The 23,080-nt window shown below is 34.1% G+C and overlaps 3 protein-coding genes and 2 long non-coding RNA genes across 14 annotated transcripts; 2 read left to right on the top strand and 3 right to left on the bottom strand.

Annotated features, from left to right (window-relative positions):
• Positions 1-823: 823 nt before the first annotated feature.
• Positions 824-3,770, bottom strand: LOC7498205 (probable leucine-rich repeat receptor-like protein kinase At1g35710). Its single transcript, XM_002312241.4, has 11 exons — positions 3,607-3,770; positions 3,369-3,516; positions 3,186-3,257; positions 2,938-3,009; positions 2,737-2,808; positions 2,506-2,649; positions 2,332-2,412; positions 2,168-2,239; positions 2,002-2,073; positions 1,269-1,340; positions 824-1,178 (listed from the first exon to the last, which is right to left on the bottom strand). Exons 1-11 carry the CDS (start codon positions 3,692-3,694, stop codon positions 1,088-1,090), a joined length of 984 nt encoding a protein of 327 aa, XP_002312277.4. The 5' UTR covers positions 3,695-3,770; the 3' UTR covers positions 824-1,087.
• Positions 3,771-6,741: 2,971 nt separating this feature from the next.
• Positions 6,742-7,816, bottom strand: LOC112328432 (uncharacterized). Its single transcript, XR_002983319.2, has 2 exons — positions 7,184-7,816; positions 6,742-7,103 (listed from the first exon to the last, which is right to left on the bottom strand). It is a non-coding gene; the product is annotated as an uncharacterized LOC112328432 (long non-coding RNA).
• A 4,955-nt stretch (positions 7,817-12,771) lies between these two features.
• Positions 12,772-14,121, top strand: LOC18101460 (probable inactive purple acid phosphatase 9). Its single transcript, XM_052455198.1, has one exon. The coding sequence runs from the start codon at positions 13,566-13,568 to the stop codon at positions 13,905-13,907; it is 342 nt and encodes a 113-aa protein (XP_052311158.1). The 5' UTR covers positions 12,772-13,565; the 3' UTR covers positions 13,908-14,121.
• Positions 14,122-16,123: 2,002 nt separating this feature from the next.
• Positions 16,124-19,338, bottom strand: LOC7460720 (putative SNAP25 homologous protein SNAP30). Of its 2 annotated transcripts, none has more exons than XM_024606748.2 (6): positions 19,071-19,338; positions 17,907-18,441; positions 16,896-16,989; positions 16,691-16,815; positions 16,502-16,599; positions 16,124-16,389 (listed from the first exon to the last, which is right to left on the bottom strand). In XM_024606748.2, the coding sequence occupies exons 2-6, from the start codon at positions 18,336-18,338 to the stop codon at positions 16,290-16,292; spliced, it is 849 nt and encodes a 282-aa protein (XP_024462516.1). In that variant the 5' UTR covers positions 18,339-18,441; positions 19,071-19,338; the 3' UTR covers positions 16,124-16,289. The 2 variants fall into 2 exon arrangements, with proteins under 2 accessions (XP_024462516.1, XP_002312278.1); XM_002312242.4 differs by having other exon boundaries at positions 17,907-18,448; positions 19,071-19,337.
• Positions 19,339-19,619: 281 nt separating this feature from the next.
• On the top strand, positions 19,620-22,943 carry LOC18101462 (uncharacterized). 9 transcript variants are annotated; one of them, XR_008059904.1, is made up of 5 exons: positions 19,620-19,944; positions 20,054-20,447; positions 20,742-21,332; positions 21,518-22,380; positions 22,610-22,943. It is a non-coding gene; the product is annotated as an uncharacterized LOC18101462 (long non-coding RNA). The 9 variants fall into 9 exon arrangements; XR_002983272.2 differs by having other exon boundaries at positions 21,518-21,634; positions 21,719-22,943; XR_008059907.1 differs by having other exon boundaries at positions 20,742-20,861; positions 20,999-21,332; positions 21,518-22,943.
• The last annotated feature ends 137 nt before the right edge of the window (positions 22,944-23,080 follow it).

A 23,080-nucleotide genomic window follows, 5' to 3' on the forward strand; every position in this document is an offset into this window, starting at 1 on the left:
CCAAAAAAAGTTATATTAATAAATAAATAAAAATGTGCGTGACACGTTTTCCAAGTTTAGTTACCGCGCAGGAGCAGCCCGATCCTATGGAAAACTTTGCAGATAGAGGAGGCTGGTTTTGGGTCAAATGACTCAAATTCTGTCTGCTTGCATGGAAGTGCGTTAATAATTATAGTTTAAAATGTTTTTAAATATAAGTAATGAATTAAATTATATATTTGTTTGAAAATATATTAAAATAATATATATTTTTTTTTTAATATTAATACAATAATATGATATAAAAATATAAATAAATAAATAAATAAATTTTTTAAAAAATAAATTTAAATTTTTAAAAAATACGATTCCATTTTTAAATACTGTCAAAAGTTTTAGAGCATGACAGAGCGTGTATGTATACAATATGGAGCAGAAAAGGGCAGTGGCGGAGGGAGAGAGGGCTGGCAGGGGCCCCAGCCCCTGCAAAAAAATACCTCTTCCTTGTAAATATTTAATAAAAATAATTAAAAAAAAATTTCATCCCTCTAATTTATAATTCCCCCCCCCCCCCTAATGTTTTTGTCTTGCTCCGCCCCTGGAAGAGGAGGTGTTCGGTGTATGGTTGACCTTCTTAGCAGATAGTCTCCTTGAAGGAAGAAGCGAGACAAATAATCAATAGTGCCTAATTCAATTGCTGAACGAATATCAGTTGAGTAAACCAAGTCTTGGGACTATTTTTCTAAAATTAGTTCGGTCAAAAAAAAAAAAAAAAACAGCATTCGGATCAAAAGGGCGTCGGCGCTCAGCATGTACCATAAAACAAAACGGAGACGCGTGATAATAAAAAAAAAATGACAGCATTAAATTCCTAGATATCCTGTAGCACATGCAGGTACATAGATTGCTAACAAGGAGAGATTTGGCCCATTTGGGCTCTACAACAATCTTTTTATATCCCTTGCAAACAAACACTACGGTCATTAAAGGGAAAGTTTGAACTGGGGAGCTACTAAATTTCCCATTTCATTGCAAACATAAATATAGCCTTGTCATGCCAAAAATATTAGTGTCCAAAAAATAAAAAATAGGTTGATTGATGCTTACACTACACTACAAAATCAGTATCAGACACTTCAAGGACTTTGTGAACACCTATTGGGTTTACACCTGGCTTGAATGCATTTCCTTCAACATATCTGCAGAAAACATTCAATTAGCTATGGTTCACCGAGATGCACACAAAACAAATTATCACATTCCAGGTCCAAGGGGAGAAAGAAACTCACAATTCTTTCAAATACGGGTGCTTATAGAAGGCGTCAGGAATTCTCCCATTAAAATTGTTGTGATCCAAGTACCTGGATGATTACGAAAGCATATATAATGAAAACAAAAGGAATACACGATTTAACAGTGCACAGATACTTAGCTAACAATTGGATCCAACAATTTCACTAATTCAAACTGGGGGGTTAGACACATGCCAGCAAAACAATGCATTCGGTTTAATGACGTTGAAACAGAACAGAAATTCTTGGAGAATAGGCTACAATATGGATGCCAAATGGGGACCAGCCGACCAGCAAGATGACCAAAGTCACTTCAGATAAAGGAGCTTGGGCATTTTCAAATTTTAGTTGGGAACAGGTTTTTGTTGACAAAAATACCTCAGCCTTGATGCCATTTGAGAGTATGTCAAAAGATTTGTGGCAAGACAGTCAATATTCAACTGTTTGCTAGAGAATGATTGAACAAATTATGGATGTAAAATATAAGAGATCTACATCCAGATAAAGCACATTCTTAGGCATTTTTTCTTCACGGAAATGCTGCTATAGCTGGGATGCAAGCCTTTATTTTGTTCTTTTATCGCAGGACAATCCAAGATGATATATTTTAGCAATTCAATCATCATGGCATGCAGTGCTTTTGACAAAAGGCTGATTATAACTTTGACCTGATGAAAGCATTACCAACACTAGAGAAATGTAGCGGTAATATTTTGAAGAAGAAACTTACAAGTAAGTCAATCTAGGCATATGAGCAAGTCCAACAGGTATTATTCCAGTCATTTTATTGTGTGATAGGTGCCTGAAACCAATAAAGCAACCAATTATAATCATGGTACAGCAATGAAAATCTAGCTGCCTTTAGAAAGAAAGAACAAAAATGAAGAGAAACTTACAAGATTTCCAAACTGGTTAGGTTTGCAAGTTGTGCGGGGACTCCACCAGTTAGATAATTATCATTTAAATAACTACATATCAAGGTCAAAGATAGAATTACTTACAAAAGCTTCACCAAAAAATAAAGGAGCAAATGTGAACTTGCAGAATCACATAAACTTACAGGTTGCGAAGTGCAGGGAAGCAACCATCAGAACGTATTAGTTCCCTGATCGTACCCACCAAATGATTGTTGCCAACATCCCTAAAAGCGAGGTATTAGAATTAGATTGCCAAAAATATAGTTCTACCATTTAACATACAACAAGGACATGCTGAGAAGGGGATGGCCTCTTACAAGTGCCGAAGATTTTTCAGTGTCCCCAATTCTGCAGGAATTCGCCCAGAAAAACGATTCTCGTGTAGATAAAGATACCGAAGCTCAGGCAGATTTGCAAGCTCCCTAGGGATTTCTCCTTTGAAAGCATTGAAGCTCAGATAACTGCAAAAGGATACATGAAATGACTTTTCAGATGAAAGAATCCCTAACGACATCATATTATATATTGGAGAAAATTAGAACACTCACAGATGAGTCAAACTCTTCAGTTCACCTATTTCAGGAGGAAGAACATCTTGTAGTTTATTCCACCTCAAATTACTGACACAACAACAACAGAACACCAACATAATGAATCACACTTTGCAACAACTAGCCCAAATTAACTCAAAGCTTAAAAATCCAGCACAAAGTAAAAACTTAAAATAAGCAAAAGAAAAGGGCTATTACAGTATCTTAAGACGCTTCAATCGCCCAATTTGCGGAGGAATAGGCCCTGTGAGCTTGTTATTATGAAGATCCCTGCATGTATAGAAAAACCCCGTATAGAAAAATCACAAGCACTTCCAATACATTAACTCTATCAAATAACCTGCCTTCATTAAATTAGCAACACTTGTACTTGTAGTCCATAAATTTAAAAACAGAAGCTGCTGCAATAGATCAACAAAATTGAAAAAATTAAATCCAAATCTTACAGTCTAGTAAGATCCAGCAAATTGGTTACAGAAGTAGGAAATGGCCCCACGATGGACACTGCGTACACTTCCCTGCAACCAATAATAAAGGAATAAAAAACCTCAAATTTTCAATATTTCTCAAAACCCTATTTCTATATTTACCAAATTGAGATAAAAAAAAATCAAACTATCAGTAATTACAATTCAGTGACGACTCTGTAATCTCCTGCGATAGAGCAAGTGACGCCGGACCACGGCGGATGGTCACCGTCGCCACAAGGATCGTCGCCGACCCAAGCGTACACCACTCTCCAACCTAGCGATGCCTTTATTTCATTCAAAGCTTTCACTGCAAAAACAAATACACACTAAAAAATCATCAATCTGAAGAGATATTTGGTTTAAAGAGCGAGTTAAAAGGAGAGATCTGAAGAAACACCGTCGCGTTTAAGGGTTTTGGAGAGAGCGAGATGGAAGAGGAGAGGGAAAATGAGGATGAGAGAGAAGGAGAATGATGGACGCGCCATTTTTAGGAAGCGAAGATCGGGTGAGTGTGATCACTATAAATTATGTGAAGAATAAATGGAAGAGAAGATAGAACAAAGATCTATTAAGTATTACTATATTTACTATTTATTATTACTGTTACTGTTACTGTTATTTTATTATTGTAGATTATTAATTGTTAATTAGTCCATCACTAACGGGACTCGGACTCGGTGTTTGGCTCTTCTTCACTCAGCTTCAGAAAATGCCGAATGGAATGCCTGCCACTTTATTTTTTCGATTTAGGTTAAAATGTAAAATATATTCCCAGAAGTTTGACCTAATACGATATTATTAAGATCCCGTTTATTTAGCGTTACTATGCAACTTGTTTTTTATTTATTAAAATTTAATTTTTTTTTATTTTAAATTATTATTATTATTATTATTATTTTAATGTATATATGTTCAAAATACATTTTAAAAAATAAAAAATATATTAATATTTTCAAGTAAATAATATTTTAAAAAATAATATTTATCACATTCTCAAATTTCTTCTAGAAGCTGTTTAGAATTACATTTCAAACATTGTTTCAACTAAATTAAAAATATATATATTTTTAAAATTTTATATACTATATCAAAAATAATTTTTTAAAAACTAAAAAATTATATATTATTTTAATTTATTTTCAAATAAAAATCACTTTTAAAACCATTTACGTGCTATCACACCCGTGAATCCCTCTTTTCAGACTTTGTAGTTACACCTCGTAAACACTTAATTAATCTGTGATTTGTGAAACTTATTAATATTTGTTTTAAGCCACATCAATCGAACTGAACATTTAAAAAACATAGACCTTTTTTCTTTTCTTTCCTATTGGGCACGAAAAACTATAGTTTATTACCTAAAATTTTCAATATTTCTTTTCTATGTTTTGAGAGTTTCACATGTCCGTTTTTAAATTTTATTTATTTACATTTCAGTTATTAAAATTTAAAAAACGAATATCATTGAACAAAAAAAAAACAAGCACTTAAACAACCACATTTTAGCAACTAAAATAATCAATCTTGATATAAATATATTCATCAAGGAGAAATAGATTTAATAAAAATAACATTTTTCCTTGAATATATTAAAAAAAAAACTCGTAAAGTTATTTTTTATTTAGTTAGAATTTTTTTTTTTAGAGTGATTGCAAATTTAAGATTGGAAAATAGGTCTCCTGAGATTAGTATGCTGTTTTTTAAGTACTTTTAAGTGGAAAAAAAATAAAATTGAGTTTTTAGAGATCATAATAGTTTTTTATTAAGAATATATTTTTTTAGCTCAAATATTATAGTTTTAGTTGACTCTTTTTTATTGTTTTTGCTTTTTATTTAATGAACTGCACTGTTTATGAAATTGAATTTTATTGTCAAAACAAAAAAATAGAGAAATTAGAAAAGAGTATTTTAACAAAAAAAATATTTTTCATTATTTTTTTATATTTTATTATCACATAATTAAATAAAAATATTTGATTGAAAAAAATTTCCACCGACATAATGCATGTGAATATAACAGAACAAAACAGTTGTTATAAAAATAGCCGGTGTGATGGCATTTGTAGTTGGGATGTGATGGCATTTACAATTGTCGCAAGAGTAAGATTTTTTTTTTATAACCCGTGGGTGTTCGGACCAGCTTACACGCATTACGACTAATCCCCGAACTTATTGAATACCCTACAAGTCTAATAAACAGGTAAGACACTGTAGAAATAACAGACATGTACAAAAAAAATCTAATCCAAATGCAAAGAAAAATAACAAGTTCCTGTCCCCGTTAGGTCACGACATGAAGTGCCAAGAGTAAGATTTCTAATAGCAAATGTAAATGCCTCGATGCGTTACACTTTAAAAGCATTTATATTTAGTTTTATCGGCATTTATTTTAAATGATTTAACTGTATAATGATCTCTAAGAACACATGATATAAAGTTATTTATACCAATGTTGGTATAGTTCCTATAGGCATTTGCAAATTCCGTTTAAAACCCTTCATGATTGCATCTAAAAAGCCATCGTGATGTAATGTGAAAAACTCAATTGACCCTGTGAAAGACGAAATCCATCAGCAAGATTTCATGGATTTTAGAGGCAGTCTGGAATTTCGTTTTAAATGATATTTCACTTAATTAAATTTTTTATATTATTTTGATGTTTATATTAAAAATAATTTTTAAAAAATAAAAAATTATTATTTTAATACATTAAAAAAAACATCTTGAAAAATAATTATTATAATACTCATTAACACCTTTAAATTCAGGTTGGGCATATGCTTAGGTACCTCTGCATTAAAATAATAATAATAATAATACTGTATACACTGCATGTATATATATGTAAATAGAATGTCATTACAATTCTTTTCCAAACTGAACTACAAACTACAAATTCTTGCTGGCCTGAAAACATGGTTAAAGGGGTTTAGTAACCTTGGCCTTTCGTTATTTTATTTATTTTTTATTATTTCTCAAATTCCCATATTCTATTTTATCTCTTCGCCCTTTTTTTAATTTTAATTAACTTAATCTCAACCACTGATCACTTAATCAAGCTATCCAGTTATCAATATTAATTGTTGACGTTTTCATTTGTCCAATGATGCGGAGAAAAATCGGGTTAAATGCATGCTTGGTCCTTTCACTATTTAATATTGTTAATCCAGCCATTCATCAATTTAATTTGTTAATAGGACCCTTGTATTTCATGATTATTTTTTCTAATTCAATTTGAATCTTCCATCTACTCCCATTCAAGTCAAATATTAAAAATTTAACCAAAACTGTTCACATGTCAGCTAAAGATCAATCGGTGTAAATTAATTGAAAAAACAGTGATTATTGTGTTTATTTAAACAAAAAAATGACTGTGATCTATCTGATCTTTAAGGTTTTTGGCTCGCCCATTTAAAAATTGAAGAATTTTTTAGAAAAAGCTATTTCAGGTTGTATCTGAATTAAGAAATGTTACTGGCCCGTTTGTCCATTTTCTGCAGATTTCTCTTGGAGCACATGCACAAAAAGGGAAGACCCGAAGGTAAAATTACCTTGGTTAACAATAAAAATACTAGTTATAATGCTGTCAATGCAGACCAAACATGGATTTGTCCAGCCATTTTTGGACGGCATTTTGATCGTGTCTAGAAGGAAAATTGAAGAATGCTCCTGCATTTCTTCATTCTCGTGATGTGAAACCACAATAGGAAAGATTATTGCATAAATTAAAGCCAACGTCCACTACCAATTTCTATACTACCTGTGTACGTAGAACATAACAGGCAGAGGTGCATTGCCCAGTTAGAGTGCCAACGAGCTAGCTAGCTCCACAGTGATTTGTGTATTCATCCAAAAACAGGCGAGATGCTGATCATGAATGCATCAATGACAAAGCTGAGAGAGAGAAGAGAAGCAACAGTATAAACAAAATGATCACAGCGAAACTTAGATTAATCAACTTAAGTACTATATACCCTCGACGTCAGGATTGTGGTTGCGGACCCACATGGGGAGACAAATCTGCCCCCAGCCTCCATTCTTTGATTGACTTTTGCTTATACAGCTCCAAATTAACGCAACTCATGAGTTTCTTTTGAAGTACACCTCCACCAAATTCATCCACAGCTGAACTTGTCATGACAAGAAGACCATTTCCATGCTTGTTTAACTGCCCCCTAACTTTTCAACCCTCTCCCACATTACACATTACATGCTATGCATCTTCTAATAACACAATCTAGTAATCAAACACAAGCATAGCTGATCCTTTTCTGCATGCATAATAGTCACTGTATATCCATTAATACATAACTCTCCGTTCACGAATTCGATCGGTTGACCAGATGCTCAAGAAATAATTTAGGCAGGCACGAGAAGGTCATGACGTAGACACCAAGCAGAAAGACCAGAAGAAATGCAAAGAGCGATCATATATAATTCAAGAAAGAAGAAAATCCTGGCAAAAAAATATAGAAAGAACTTGGCCATATTTAGTATAGCTAGTGCTATAATACTGAAGAGATGAAAGATGGTATTGAGTCTATTCACAGCACTGGTTAAATTATATATATATATATAGGTACGGTGATGAAAATCAAGAACTCTGATCAATTATGCAGAGGGTTTGGCCCAGAAGGTACTAGCCTCTTCTCAACACCATATCTTGGATCAATCTCAATAGGTGGTGGTAGTGGTGGTGGAAGTGGTGACCCTAGATGTCGCCGCCCGTTCATTCTTTGAAACCGAATGCACCAAGAACGTGAGGAGCTTTTATGAGGGAAAGAACCACAAGAATGGTGTTGACTCTTGAAGCGGTGGTGCTGGTTTCTTGAAGATGTCTCAAGTGAAGCAGAGGTTGGGACTCCAGTGGCGGTTGATGATATGACAAAGAAGAGGAGGAGCAGAGCCAAGATTAGGAGGCCGTGACTAGACAAGGTAGTGGTTGAAGAAAAAGGGTTCTTCATGGTTGAGAGAGATAGAGGAGAAAGGGAGATAGCGATTGTTGAAGAGATGGCTTGGAGAGAAATGAGAAAGGAAAGGAAGATGGGGTTAGAAGAAGGGTTTTAATGCGAAGCATGAGACACATGAAGAACCCTTTTAATGCGAATATAATTTGTCAAAGAACAAAGGGGGCCACTTTTTCTGGAAATCGACTTTTATCTTTCTCGTCAAATTAATTAGCCACGAATTTATTGGGTATATACTATATTGCTCTTCAAACCGATATTAGCTAAAATTTATTTTTTTATTTAAAATTATTTTTTATATATATTTTTAAATTATTTTGATGTGCTGTGTTAAAAATAAATTTTAAAAAATAAAAAAATAGTTTAAAAATAATCATTATTATATTTCTAAACATTTTTTTAAATTGATTCCGAGGCTGATAAAAGAAATAGATAATTTTCATAAAAGAAGAACTTTAGTTTGTATACTTTCAATTTGAGTCAAATATATTAAATTCATTTGAATAACTGGGTGTCGACCACTAATTTTTCCTTTTTCTTCTTCTTAGTGAGGTTGACAGAGATAATTTAATACTTAAATTATTTAATACTCTTCTATTACGTGGCAGGACCACTTTGAGACATCTCATTGCATTGTGTTAAAATGGTAGCTTGAAATTAAATACACAAGATTTTTCTTATGACCACACTTGATGATTTGGGTCTGCGAGGGGAAAAAAAAGACGGGTTAAACTGGGGTGAATTGCATCATTCAGTACTGTTTGTTTTTATGCTTGGAATCATGTTTCGTGATTTTTTAAATTTTATTTATTTATTTATTTTGTTTTATTATTGTTTTGATGCGTTTATATTAAAATTAATCATTTTTAAAAAATCAAAAAATATATTTTTTTTAAAAAAAACTTTAAAAAATAATTATGATTACAATATTTTCAATACTAAAAAAACAAAAAGAGAGGACGGGGAGTTTAAAATTCGTGTAGACCGACAGAAAAAATCAACTGTTAGTTGCGAAGGGAGGGTTGGGGAGGGGGTGTGTGTGTGTGTGGATCCACGCATATTCTCTGCCGTTTAATTGCATGGCCATATTTCAATATATATGGGATCAAAACGTTCGTGAACATGTACAGCTCACGTGGATCCGGAACCCTAAATCTGGGCACATTAATTAGGACGGACTGTCATTAGGGAAGAGGAGCTGGAGACCGGTGCTCAGACTACAGAGGATTTACTGTCTCATTCCAATTTCTTCACGGATGTTGCAGGTAAAGTCATGGTCTTCGGATTCATGAAAGGACTGCATTTTATTATGACTTGATGAGGTCACGGGAAATATGGCCTCATGCACGTCCCACCTGAAAGGGCCAGCTTCGGTTGACTGTTCATAATTATCAAACCAGTTACTTCAAATCTAACTTGGATTCGAAAAAATCCAACTAAACCAACCTACCAAAACTCATATCTCAAATCATCATGAAAATAAGATAATCTTATAAAAATAAAAATGAAATGTATGAAACTTAATTTATTAATCAATCAACCTAAAAAAAATCAATTTAAAAATAACAAAAAAAATCAACTCAAATTAATCAATTAAATTTACAATCTAAATCATGAATTAAGAGAATAAGATAACGTTATGTAACTATTTACCTCAATAAAGTTGGATAAAAGAAGAAGTAAATAAACAAAAATGATGGACCCATCAAATAAATAACAGACACCTAGGCTTGGGTGGCCCTTTAATTTTTTTTAAATAAGATAGATAGCATCGTATGCTAACATAGAGTTTGATAATTAGAGAGTCACTGGAAAGTCAGAGTTGTGATATTTCAATCAAAAAACTATTTTTAAACTATTTTTCTTACCAAGGACATCTAAAAAATCATATATATACGAATAAACTCAATCGTCGCTTTAACTAACCCCAAAGTTGTTCAAAAAATAAAAATAAAATCAATCTAAATTTTTTTAAAAAAATGAGCCCAAATTTACTTTCACAGGCAAGGTCAAGGTCATAAAATATTTTACTATAAATTTTTTTTATCAAATATAACTCGTTAACATCCTAATTAATATTTTTCATGCCCATAATCAATGCCAGCCAACATTTTTCTCACTTCCATAAAATTCAGCAACCCTCTCGTTTTTCTTTCAAATCTAAAAATTAAAAAATAAAGTTTTATGCTAATAGTGATTTTTCTAAAACCACGGGGATTTGGAAACGTGTCAATGGAAAATTAGAAGAATTAAAGTTAATTCTATGTGCAAATTTTAAAACAGCTGCCTAATTTTTTAATATTTTTCGCTATGATCCCTTGTCTTTGAATTCTGTCATTCACTAACAAATTAAAAGCAAATGACAGCAAATTATGCATAAGAAGGATCAAATTGAAGAGGAAAAAAAATAATGAATAGAATAAAAAAGAAAAAAATTGGCACTACCCAAATCCATAGTAATATGTAATACAACTACAATGTACAATCTTAATGTTTATATATATATATATATATATATATATAAAAATTAAAAAGTTGAATTTTTTAAATAATTAGTCTATTAAATTAATCCAGTGATCTTCAATTTACTCTAAGCCTAGGTTGGATTAGATCTTGTATCAGGTTGACAAGTATGCTTCTGTTACAAGATCCAATCATGTTCATCTATTGTTTGATATAACAGTCTAATTATGTTTTTTAAAAGTTTTATTTTAAATTAATTTTTAGTATTTATAAATTATTTTGATGTGCTAATAATAATTTTTTTAAAATATTATTTTGATATATTTTTATATTATAATATAAACAATGACATTAAATTTTAAGATAGCAGTAAATTGAACAACTTTCTAAGTTACTGTGTTTGAGAAGACCCAAATACCCCTCCCTTTTTATCTCTTTGATTTTTAAATTTTCATCTTAAAAAAGAAGTGTTTTAGAACAGTAGAATTGCTTTTTAAAATATTTTTTATTTGAAAATGTATTAAAATAATATTTATTTTATTTTTTAAAAATTATTTTTAATATTAGTATATCAAAATAATAGAAAAATACTAAAAAAATATCAATTTAAAATAAAAATAATAAAAATAATTTTAAAACACAAAAATAAATATCAAAATAAAAAAGTTTATGGAGTCTCTTAAACGCGAAACATAAGGCTTACGACACTCTAGTTGCCCGCCACCTCGTCCCCGCTCTCACTTGTATGATCATCACGATAATACCCGTTACCACCTTCGCAACATCATAATCATAAGACGTTCCCATTATCCTATCACTATTGTAATTTTTACATCACTATACAGTAAATCTTTTCTCATATAAGATATTTTAATGAAAAACATTTTATATATAAGATCTATTTTATTGATAAAATATTTATACAAAACAAATGCTCCCTAAATATTAATTAGTGACTTATATTAGGATCCACATTTTATCTCTAAATTTCCTTAATTACCCTCACCTAAACATTGTAGACATTTCATTGCTTAATATTAGGTCGATCAAACTCACCTTCTTGTTTCTGCCACACAAACGAAAGATATCAAGACGAAGAAACTCCCTCTCCCTCTCCTTCTCTCCCACCACACTCAAATTCCCCTCTCCAAATTAAGTCACAATCTCCGTTACCCCAACAACCCTCCAAAAATCTGGTGACAGTTATCATTTCCTGGTCTAACATTGACTCACCTTCCAAACTCGATTGGCTCGGTCTTTACTCACCTCCTGACTCTCTTAACGAGCACTCCACCGGCTACAAGTTCCTATCTTCCTCTCCTTCCTGACAATCCGGGTCGGGTTCCATTTCCTTGCCCATCACGGTGTTTTGGTTGCTTTTTTGGAGCTGCCTAGTTGTTTGCCGCATGGTAGAATTTCTTTATTTTTTTTTATCTTTTAGAAATCACAGACATCCATGCCTTTAGGGATGAAAGCTAGATTGGAAAAGGCGAAAATTCCTGCTTTCCCTACGTCAGGTTCATGCTTTTCATGGGATCTCTAATTGAGTTAAGGATCGGCTTTTGATTGCCTTTTGCATTTATTTTTCTTCTGCTTGCTGTTTGATTGTAGATTGCATTCTGCTACAAATATCATTCTTAAAACCACAAGTTGTTGGCTGGATAATTTGTTTCAATCTCTCTTTGTATTCCTTGTTTTGGGAAACAATATGACATCAATTATCAAAACCGGAGAGTCAATCACAGTTTTTGTGGTCATCTAGAGTGTAAAATTCTGCTCTCGTTGGCACTTTTCACATGGCCAGCTGCACTGCGATCCTATTTCTCTATATAATATTCATGAGTGGATGAAGGTAGTATCATCTGTTTCTTGCCCAGATGACACCCTACGAACTTCACTGCAGCAGCGACAACTGTAGTGATAAAGTTCAATTAGAAACCCTCAACTGGTGAGATTCTAAGAATGTTATCTAAAAATCACTAATTTAAATTTTACAAACCTTCAGAGCTTGTAAAATTAATCGAAATACACGCAATTAATTAAAAAAAAAAGTTCAATTAGCTAGCTTGTCCACCATCAGAGTTGGAAATATTTTGATAACTGGATGGAAGTACTGATCACTCTTAGGGTTGGAACACGACTCGGAGTTTAATTTGTCTCACGGAATGGAGACTCGGATGAAACGATAGCCTTCCTGTTTGGAGACATGGGAACTCCAACACCATATGCTACCTTTATCAGTACACAAGACGGAAGCATATCAACCATGAAGTGGATCCTCCGTGACATAGAAGCTATTGGTGGCAAGCCTGCTTTTGTTTCTCTTCTTGGAGATATCAGCTATGCAAGAGGCTGCTAATGGTTGTGGGACCATTTTTTTACTCAAGTTGAACCTGTTGCATCCAAAGTGCCATACCATGTGTGCATTGGTAATCACGAGTATGATTGGCCTTTACAGCCCTGGAAACCGGATTGGTCCAATGCAGTTTAAGGAACTGATGGCGGTTGTGAATGTTGGCCTGTTGGGTTCCTTACAGCCTTAAATTTAACATGCCAGAGAACTCTTCAGAGTCAACTGGCCCGTGCTCCTGGACTCGAAACCTTTGTACATATCAACTAAGACCAATTTCGTTTCTGGGAGCAGCCAATATAACTTTATAAAGCAAGATCTGGAATCAGTTAACTAGAGCAAGACCCCTTTTGTGGTGGTCCAAAGGCACAGACCAATGTAAACTACTAGCAGCAAAAACAGGGATGCCCCTTAAGGAAAAAAATGCTTGAGCACTTGGAACGTTTGTTTGCGAAAAATTAACAATGTTGCCCTTGCATTGTGGGGTCATGTGCATAGATGTGAAAGGTTTTGTCCAGTGTGCAACTTCACCTGCGGAAGCACTTGGAAGGGATTTCTCTCCATGCTGTGATTGGTATGGCAGGACAAGACTGGCAGCCCATCTGGGAGCCAAGACCAGATGATCCAATCTTTCCACAGCCTGACCGGTCTATGTACCATGGGGGCGAGTTCAAGGAGAAGCTAACACTAATTACTTATGTAGGGAACCAGGATGGACAGATGCATGATATGGTGGAGATATTGGCATCTGGAGAAGTTCTCAGTGGTGGTGACAGCATTAGTAAGGAAGCTGGAGACAGGATTAAGGTGATTGATTCTACTTTCCCATGGTATGTCAAGCCAGGGTGCTCGTCCTTGGGGCTCTTTTTCGGGCTATATTTTCGGCTACGTTTCCCTTTCCAGGAAGCAAAATGGTAACAGGGACAGCTGGGCCTAGACTCCTGTGAAAAGCGAGGAGATCTGAAAGACTACGAGGAAATTATGATGCTTGCTATACATGCATGCAGGACATGTTTCCTTGTATTTTTGGAGCTCGTGTGTGGGCGTCATTACGGATGTGCTGAAATGAAGCCCTCCTTTTTAGTCTAGGGTAGATTAGTTTTTTTCAGAGCGGTTTTAAAAATCTATTTTTGTCCAGTTATATTTTAATTAAAATAGATATTTTTAATAAATACAACAACTTAAATCATAGAGAAATAGGTGAAGGATTTTTTTTTTCATGTAATTTTTTTTCATGAAAACATTTTTTTTATTAGTAGCATATTTTTTAAATAAAAACTAAAAAGAGTTAAAATAAATATTTATTAAAATTTTTATCATTTGAATCGAAGAAGGAAAAAATATATTTCTTAAATCATTTTTATTGTATTCATGTGTTTTTTTTGGGGAAAAAATACTTTTTTACATGAAAACATTGTTTTTTTTTTTAAATAAAAACTCATCGTAATATGAAAAATAAATTTCAATTAAAAAATATAAATTTATAATGAACAAATTTTATAATGAAAAATAATAAAATAGATATTTTATTTTACTGAATATTCTTGAACATATTTGTTTTAAAATACATATTAATTTCATATATAATAACTCACAAAGTAATTAATATTACTATAAAATATATTATGTTATATTAAAATTATGGTGAAATTGGATAATATTTTAAATATATTTTAATTATAGTGGGTTTTATTCTAAGAAAAAACTAATTTAAAAAAACTGAAAGGCACTATATAAAAAAAAGCCTAGAACCTCGGCTTGGGAAGATGGGCGAGTGTGCTTGATGTAAAATAAGAAAAGCTGAGCGATGCATGGGCCTGCAAGACTAGACCCATGTGCTGAGTTTTTTTTTTTTATAAAAAAGTGGACAACATGTTTTTGTTAAATAAAACGGAGGATGTGTTGTTCATCCGGACAGATGACTAATTGTTTTTAAGCTCAAATTTTGACCACCTGATGGTTAGAAATTCAAGGTTTGAGTTCTGGAATCATAAAAAATCATTTTACAATTTATTTTAACCTAATATTTAATAATATCTTCAAAACTTTATCAAACTTATTTGTAACTCAAAACACCATTCAATCAATCTAAAAACCAAACTAAATAAAAACTCTCGCCTCAATTTGTTAAGAAAATATTTCAAATTATTTTTATAAAACTTTTTTTTGCGAGACGAGCTCATAAACATTAAGATTTTTTTTCCCCTGTTAGAATATGCCTAGCCAACCCATTTTTCTCTTCTTTTATATTTTTTTTTATTTTCTTTCTCTTCTCTCACCACTAAAAAACTAAAATAAAATGCGCGTAAACTGACCTGGACACTCACATTAAACTAAAAAAAAAAAAATTAAACATGAATTACTAAAACTCAAGGGATTGAATAAATGATGCATAAATTGAATTTTTTAAATCAAATTGAAGTTTTTTGTGCTTTTTGAATAGTGGGTCTATTTTTTAATCTATTTTTTTAAACTATAATGTTAAATCCAATTTTGTAAAATTGATCTTTAATTGATCATTAGAATCTTTCCCGACACTTCATATACGCGAGAGAAGCGAAGCCTAACAAATAAAATGTTGCAAACATAACGTGAGAATAAAATTAAAAAGAAATAAAATTCAATGATTAAAAAAAAAAGAATAAACAATGTTGTGCATAATGACATAATAAAATGTGAAGAGATGAACAATAATCTATAATATATAGTAAAAGAAGGTATGCTTTTAGTTAGTTTGTAGTTGTAAATGAAGCCTTCCTGCAGGTTGTTTCGGCAAATTGGGTGGCTAAAAAACTACATTATAATTTTATATCATTCCTGTAAATACTAAATACCAATCTGTGTTCTTTATTTAGTGAGAACAAAAGCATTATACGTTTTTGTAGGAATATGTTTTAATAATCATTGCATTCTGTTTATAAATTGCTTCATCCTGGGTTTAAGACAATGGTTTAACTGTTTTATACAGTAACACAATCTGAATGTCACTGCCAATAGAGCTCACATAATTTCATGGGAGATCTCTCTCTCTCCCCTTTTGTTTTGTTGTCAGTAGAACATCAATAGTCCTGATTCTCCTAACCTGTGAGTCTGTGAAGTAGATGCATCATTGTGGAGAAATTATATGCCAAAGAAGCGAGGAATAGATTTTGTATTAACAGTATCTTGAAAGAGAAACAACACTTGCACTTTGTATACAACTGGGACTTGACAAAACTTGCCGCTGCAATAGCTAAACAGAAGTTAGGTAAACTGAATTCTGAATTCAGTAGCTGAAGGTGATACACGCTGCCCGGTGTTTCACTTCCCAAGCAAACGGCGTGCACGTTGATTAGCTCCTTTCACTCGAGAGTTCAGCTCATCAACATCATCACTAAGGTGATCAAGGGATTTATTTTGGCTGCATCAATGACATAATTTAGAACAATAAGATCAAAAATGTTTATGACGAACTTGCAATTGCAATGCACCAAAACATCATTTTTTTCAATCGAGAGTGACGTCAAACTGACCTGTCAAGTTCACTTCCCATATCAATTGCCATGCCTTTTAAATCACCCAAGATGTTGCTTAAATCTGAAAGTGCATCATCTTGCTTTCCCTTCTCTGCCTGGTATCATCACAGCCATTTATGCATAAATTCCAATATTACACTACAATTGAATTCTCCCAAGTTCCAATCACCAGCCAAGGAAACTAACCTCAACTTTCTGCAGTGCGTTTGTTGGTTCAGGAGGAGGTGTTGTAGGAGCTGAACGTCCTCTAGGAGCTAAACCCAGCTTTTCTCTTTCTCCTCTGTTGTATTGGTTCAGTTTGGAAGGTTTATCTGTAGCCAGTAAAGCAGTTCAAAGAAGAACACAAGGCAACAATTCTTAGAAAATGAAACAAGCCAGTGATGCTAGAAACCTGCTGTGATCAAAGGTCCTGTTATATCCCGGGTTTTCTTTGGCTTCCAAGGCTTAGAGAAAATGCCTCCGAGATTGTTTAAGAGCTTCTCACCCTGATAATACCAGTTTGAGATCATTAAAAGCTATCACCAACTGTTTGTGAAATGATGGAAGGATCCAGGAAACGAGATCAAAGAAAACCAAATGTAGAACCAAGAAGAAAGTCTTTTCAAAACAGTCATATATGCTCTTCAATGGTAATCCATTACCAGGTAATGTTTCTTTATAAACAGTAAAGCAAAATAAAAGCTTCCTTTCTTTTTACATCTGTACTTTTTTTTCTGGGTGAGTTGACCTCGTTTTAGTTTCTTGAGCCAAGCAGACTACTGTAATAGAATGACAGATTATCTTTATAGAATTTAAAAATCAAGCCTTACGTATGCAACATATCTTCAAGGGATGCTTTCTTTCTACAAAATTTTTCTCACATCTAATCAAGCAAATAATGAGCTCAATCCTTATCTAACTGAACTGATGCCTCATAAACGTACTCTCTTATGCAAGTTAAGGACCAAAAAGCCATGAGGGGGCATGGCCAAAATTTTGCATCCCTTGCAAGCGTTTTCCCTTCCAATAAGCATATGCTGAATTGCATGAAATTTAAGTAGAAAAAATCCTTGGTCTTGTTATCAAATTCAACTGAAACAGAATTATCTTCATACAAGCATATAAGAAAAGGCCCTGTTGATGACATAAATATACACATTGCTCAACCTAACATGATACATTATGGATTTGCTATTGCATAGAATCAGATAACACGAAACTTTCGGAAGTACTGATCCAAGGTAGGCGGAATTAACCAAAATGAACCAAGTCTAAACTCTGGAGATAATAAGACAAGAATTATTACCATCATCTTCTCTCCATTCTTTTTAAATAAAACAACCACCAGTTTTCCACCTTGACTAATGCAATTCCTATTAACAGTCGAACGAACAATGATTTCATAACAACGCATTGAGCTTACCTTACCGAGATCCTTATCCATATCAACAGCCATGTTGTGGGTCCTGGTGATTTGTTCACCCTGAGCATGCAACATATCAAGAGTCCTTGTAGCATCTTGTCTGATATCTTCGGCAATCCTGAGGCAGTTATTAACACTCTTTGTTGTCTCCTCAGCCTTGTAGGTAGCATATTTCTCCAGTTCTTGAACACTTTGGTTCTCTAGCCCTCCTGAGTCACGGAAATCGTTCTTGTATCCGTCTCTATCATCAAAAGCATCATTGGGGACATTAAGCATGGGCTCAGAATAAGTTCGTTTTCCGTGATGAAGTGTTTGCTTGGCATTGGATTCATCATCTGAATCAAAAGGGTTAGAGGTAAAAGAGGCTGGAGGGTTCACTGAACTTTGCTTGGTAGGTTTATTATTTGCAGGTGATTTCCTAAATCCAAACATTTTGACTATGAGCAAAACTTGTGCACGTCAATTGGACAGTTGATTGGTTGGAAGTGCAAAACCCAAGAAAAGGGTACAATGGTATCCGCGTGAAACTTCAATCCTGATACCTAAACATAAACCATGTCAGTCAGCTGTAATGGCAATGGAGATTTTTCTTCCCAATCTATTGTATTTTCCTTACTAAGAAAATGTTTCAGGATGCTAACAGCATATTTGCCAACCATTAGTATTAAATCTCAAGCCAAACACAAACATTAAAAACACCCAGAAATCAATTACCAACATAACTCCAATTAACATAAATAGATGAGAGAAAGAAAGAGAGAACCAGAATTTTGCAAGACATTAAAGTTAACAAATATGAATGGGTCGTAGATTTGATAAGAAGAAAAAAAACGGAGGAACCACTGAAAATGGAATCCCAACTCCTCCTTTTTGGTTATCTTGGGTCTTGAACACGACAACGAAAGAAAGATGCCAAATTAATGAAACGAACAACGGAATTTATCCCTGAAGAGTGAAGATTAACGTTCCAAATAACCAAAACTAGAATCTCTCAATCTTATCCAGAAAATAAGGCAAACAGATCAAGAACCGTGCTGCAATAAGCAAGATAAGCATGAGGGAAAAAAATCATCTTGCTTCGAAGTAATGCAAGATGGACAATTCAAAAGAACATCACATTAAAAAGTGGAACTAAAGAAGGGAAAGAGATCAAAGAATGGGTACCTGAGATCAGAATGAAGAATGAGAGCAGCAATTATAATTCCTTTTCCAATTGCCAAGAGAAGTTTCACGTAAAGCCCGTGGATGGGAATCAAAGAATGGTTACCTGAAAACAAACTCCTCCTTTCTAATAGAAAGAGAGAGTTTTTGGTAAATATTGTTTGCCTATCTGTCTATGTTTGAATGAATCAAACAGATGGGAGGCGCTGCGTAAAATAAGGAAGGCTAAAATCTCGTCTCCATGGAGGAAGAAAGAGTCTACTTTTGTTATGATACGAGTCCCCCCTCAATTTTTAGACCGTTGGGATCCTTTTGTCCTTTTCTCCCATGAGTTTTAATTGAAAAACTGGTTTGGTGGTCAAAGTCCATATTGGATGTCTCTAACGAGGCCCATTGGTTTTTTTCAAATTTCGTTTTCTATTGGATCAAGCCCAACTGGTTGTTGACGTAAGAAGGGGGATATGGGTATGGGCCTAAGTGGGCTTACTCAACAAGACGCATCTAAAACCGAAACCCCACTCCCTCTTTCACTCTCTACCATCGATATTTCCCTCGTCTTGAACATGGAGGAAAGCTGCTGTCACACGAGAAAAAACCAAAACGGCAAAACCCCACTCTCTCTTTCACCATTGCATCTAAAAAAGAGCAGAGAACAACAACAATTCATGGCTGCTTTACCATTCTCTGCGGCTCAATTGAAATTTAGTTTCAGGTTCCACATGTGTTTCAGGCTTCAACTGCAGAGCCAGCCTTTCAAATCTATTCATTTCTAGAACCCCACGATTTTTCAATCGTTCAAGAAGTAGAAACTTGTCTTTCAAAAACATTGCTAGAGGCGAAAGGCAAGAATTGAAAGATCCCACAGTCAATGGAGAAGGTTCTTGTTGTGCTACTCGAAAGCTTCTTCCCTTTCTAGTCTATTTAGCGTTCTCTCATTCAACAGCATGTACTGATATTGCGCATGTGCTTTTATACTGTGTTTGCAGCTTCTTTAGATACCTTTGAACCTGATTCAGCATCTATTGCAGCCAACATTAAATACCATGCAGAATTCACACCATCATTCTCTCCAGAACTGCAGAGAGCGTTCGCGATTCGCTACTCATAAATTGGAATGCCACATATGAGTACTATGAGAAGGTGAATTCAAAGCAGGCATATTATCTGTCTATGGAGTGCCTACAGGTTCAGTGCTGTTGGTTTTCTGGTGGCCACAACTATTGAAAACCAATGCTGCTGTGCTAGTTTGGTTTTTACTTGCAGTGCTGATGATTTGTTATGTACTGTGTTCTTTATTTTGCAGGGTAGAGCGTTGCTAAATGCTATTGGAAACTGCTTACTGATGCTTTGAGAAAGTTGGAGGATGTAGCCGCCGGACAAGTAAGATATTTTTATTATATTTTTTTTTCAGTCATCATGGCTGATAACTGCTTACTTTATGCTAAATCTCCAGATTTATGAGTGTGATATGAAATTGGATTTTCTTAACTCAAGATACTTTTTTTTTTCTTGATAACGAATTTTTCATTGATCAAAATATACTTGAGCAAATTGCTTAAAAGGTTTGTACAATATACAAACACCACAATACAAACAAAAGCAAACTGCTGAAAGTTTCAGCTCTTGCAAAGAGCTTCATATCTTCCTGTAGAATTCTTATTTTGTGAAGTCTAGGTCGAACAAAGCTGGAAATTCTATCAGACACTACCAACAATGAATTATCCTGCATTGGGGGTATGGACTCAGGTCCAACTATGGCTTGTTCAAACAGCTCATCACAAAATATGGCAAGTTGTATGTGTGCTTCTGTCCAGATATTTTCACAGCACCTCAGTACATATTTGTACTGGTTAGGAACGGTTTATTATTGTCATTATTAATATTTCTAATGCCAAAGCTGATGGTTCCAATTGATGATTTGTTGTGATCAGATTTGCTACATATTGGACCCCGGGGATGAATCTGTAGAGGGTAAGACACTAGGGTTGAAGCAACAATATACGCTATGCTCTGCATCTCTCCAAGACATAATTGCTCACTTTGAAAGGAGATCAGGGAAGCCTGTGAAATGGGAAAATTTTGCAGTGCAAATGAATGACACTCGTCCAACACTTTGCATCCCGGAGCTGATAAGAATTTTGATGGATTGGAAGGGTTTGAGCTGGAAGGAAGCATGAGCTATTACTCGGAGGCACTTCCCAGCATGGGTTTTGCACTTATGTGGCTACCAGTTGTGCAGTAACTAAACTATGCTTGTTTCACAATGTATGTCATGCCTACATGTGTGCACGTTTGCATGCACATGAATTATAGTTGATCCATACAAAGATCAACATTTCACTAAAACAGTTTTATACAAAATGATAACATTCTCAGAAAAATTAGTTGCACTATATGCTGGCTTCTATTTGTGGTTGCTAATATTTCCTCGGACCTTTTGATACACGCAGAACTATTGTATGCACAAATCACACAGTTCTACCTGAGGCTCTGGAGAAATGGAGTTTAGACCTTTTCAGGAACTGCTGCCTCGGCATGTTGAGATCACTAGGATGATTGATGAAGAGGTAATATTAGAAAGACATGGTGATTTTGTCTCAGATCAATTTTTTTCTTCTGTTATGTTTTCATATCTTCCATGTGTTATCCAGCTGATTCATGCCATAGTTGTGGAGTCTGGCGCTGAGGATCTCAACTTGATCTCAACTTGTTGCGGCAAAAGCTAAAGCAAATGAGAATTTTTTATAACATCGGGTTGCCTGAGTCAGTTCTAGAATTGTTAGTTAAACTAGAAAGTTCTGTTGTTGACTCCATAGAGGAAGTTGAAGTCTCAGATGAAGAAACTGAATCTACTGATGAAGAACAGTCTGAACAATAGGAAATTGATGAGACAAATGAGGCGACATTTGAACCATATCCAAAACTGCCAAAGATGGTCCAGGTGGCTAATCTATGTCTTCAGTAAATGGAGCTGCTGAGATTCACAGTGAAATAGTAAAAATTGAAGTATTTAATGAGTTCTATAAGGAAACAGAAATTGCATGCCTCTCTTCCTCATATCACTTTCTCATGAAATTGAAGCGCTGCTATTTTTTCTAGGACTACTGTGCATTGAATGTTCTTCATGACAAAAGTAATTCCAGTATCCATAACTTTTTGACAGTTGTGTCGTGAGAATTTTCAGAATAAAACAAATGGGGCGACACCAAGAAGATGGATTCGTTTTGCAATCCAGAACTAAGTAAAATCATAACCAAGTACTATAACAGATGACTGGGTCATAAACACTTGGAAACTGTCGACCCATGGAAAGGTAAATTGCTATTTGCTACGTTACAGCCTACAGGTTGCAGTGTGCTCAACTTAGATATCTGGTGACATTCAAATTGGGATTTCACTTGAATGCATTTTCACAAGCGCATGTTTTAAATGTCCCAATCTTGCATGACACGAGGCATTCCATCTACATTTTGGGACCACTAAATTTGACCTCATCAGTTTCGCACTATCATATTTTGACAGACAAGTGTGAGTTTTTGCAGTTTTCTTATTACGAGGACCTTCAATCTGAGTGGATGGAAGCAAAAAGAAGAAACAAGATCAAGGTTACGGCCTTTCTTTAAGAAAAGACTGGATATATTGTCAATCCTGATGCAATGTTTGATGTACAGGTTATTTCCTGCCTGTCATTTCCGAGATCTGTCTCTGCCTTATCTGATTATACAACTCTGGAGGAAGCAGTTTTTGGTCCTTTTGTACATGGTTCTTGTTTTCTGGTTTCTGGCACTAAAAAGTTCTGAGTAAAACGTTGGCACTTGTGTTGAAAGGTTGGGAATGATGACGATTAATGGTGATAACAGGCAGTGTCTTGAGTTTTATTTGTCTCACTTATGTTCATATCGGTGATGTTGAGCAAAAAAGAAAGCACATCTTTAAAGATAACCTCTTCATATTTATATTATTTATAAATGAAAAATATATTGAGTCTACAAATAATAACTCTAATTCTCAGG

Source organism: Populus trichocarpa, chromosome 8, assembly GCF_000002775.5.
Source record: "Populus trichocarpa isolate Nisqually-1 chromosome 8, P.trichocarpa_v4.1, whole genome shotgun sequence".
In the NCBI taxonomy this organism is placed as follows: Eukaryota; Viridiplantae; Streptophyta; class Magnoliopsida; order Malpighiales; family Salicaceae; genus Populus; species Populus trichocarpa.

Coding starts and splice junctions, on each gene's coding strand:
- LOC7498205 (XM_002312241.4), bottom strand. CDS start 3,694: ATGGCGCGTCCATCATTCTCCTTCTCTCTCATCCTCATTTTCCCTCTC. Junction 3,517..3,606: donor CAAAACCCTTAAACGCGACG/GTGTTTCTTCAG, acceptor TTGTTTTTGCAG/TGAAAGCTTTGAATGAAATA. Junction 2,809..2,937: donor TTGAAGCGTCTTAAGATACT/GTAATAGCCCTT, acceptor TTGTTGTGTCAG/TAATTTGAGGTGGAATAAAC.
- LOC18101460 (XM_052455198.1), top strand. CDS start 13,566: ATGGCAGGACAAGACTGGCAGCCCATCTGGGAGCCAAGACCAGATGAT.
- LOC7460720 (XM_024606748.2), bottom strand. CDS start 18,338: ATGTTTGGATTTAGGAAATCACCTGCAAATAATAAACCTACCAAGCAA. Junction 16,816..16,895: donor AGGACCTTTGATCACAGCAG/GTTTCTAGCATC, acceptor TACTGGCTACAG/ATAAACCTTCCAAACTGAAC. Junction 16,600..16,690: donor ACGCACTGCAGAAAGTTGAG/GTTAGTTTCCTT, acceptor TGATGATACCAG/GCAGAGAAGGGAAAGCAAGA.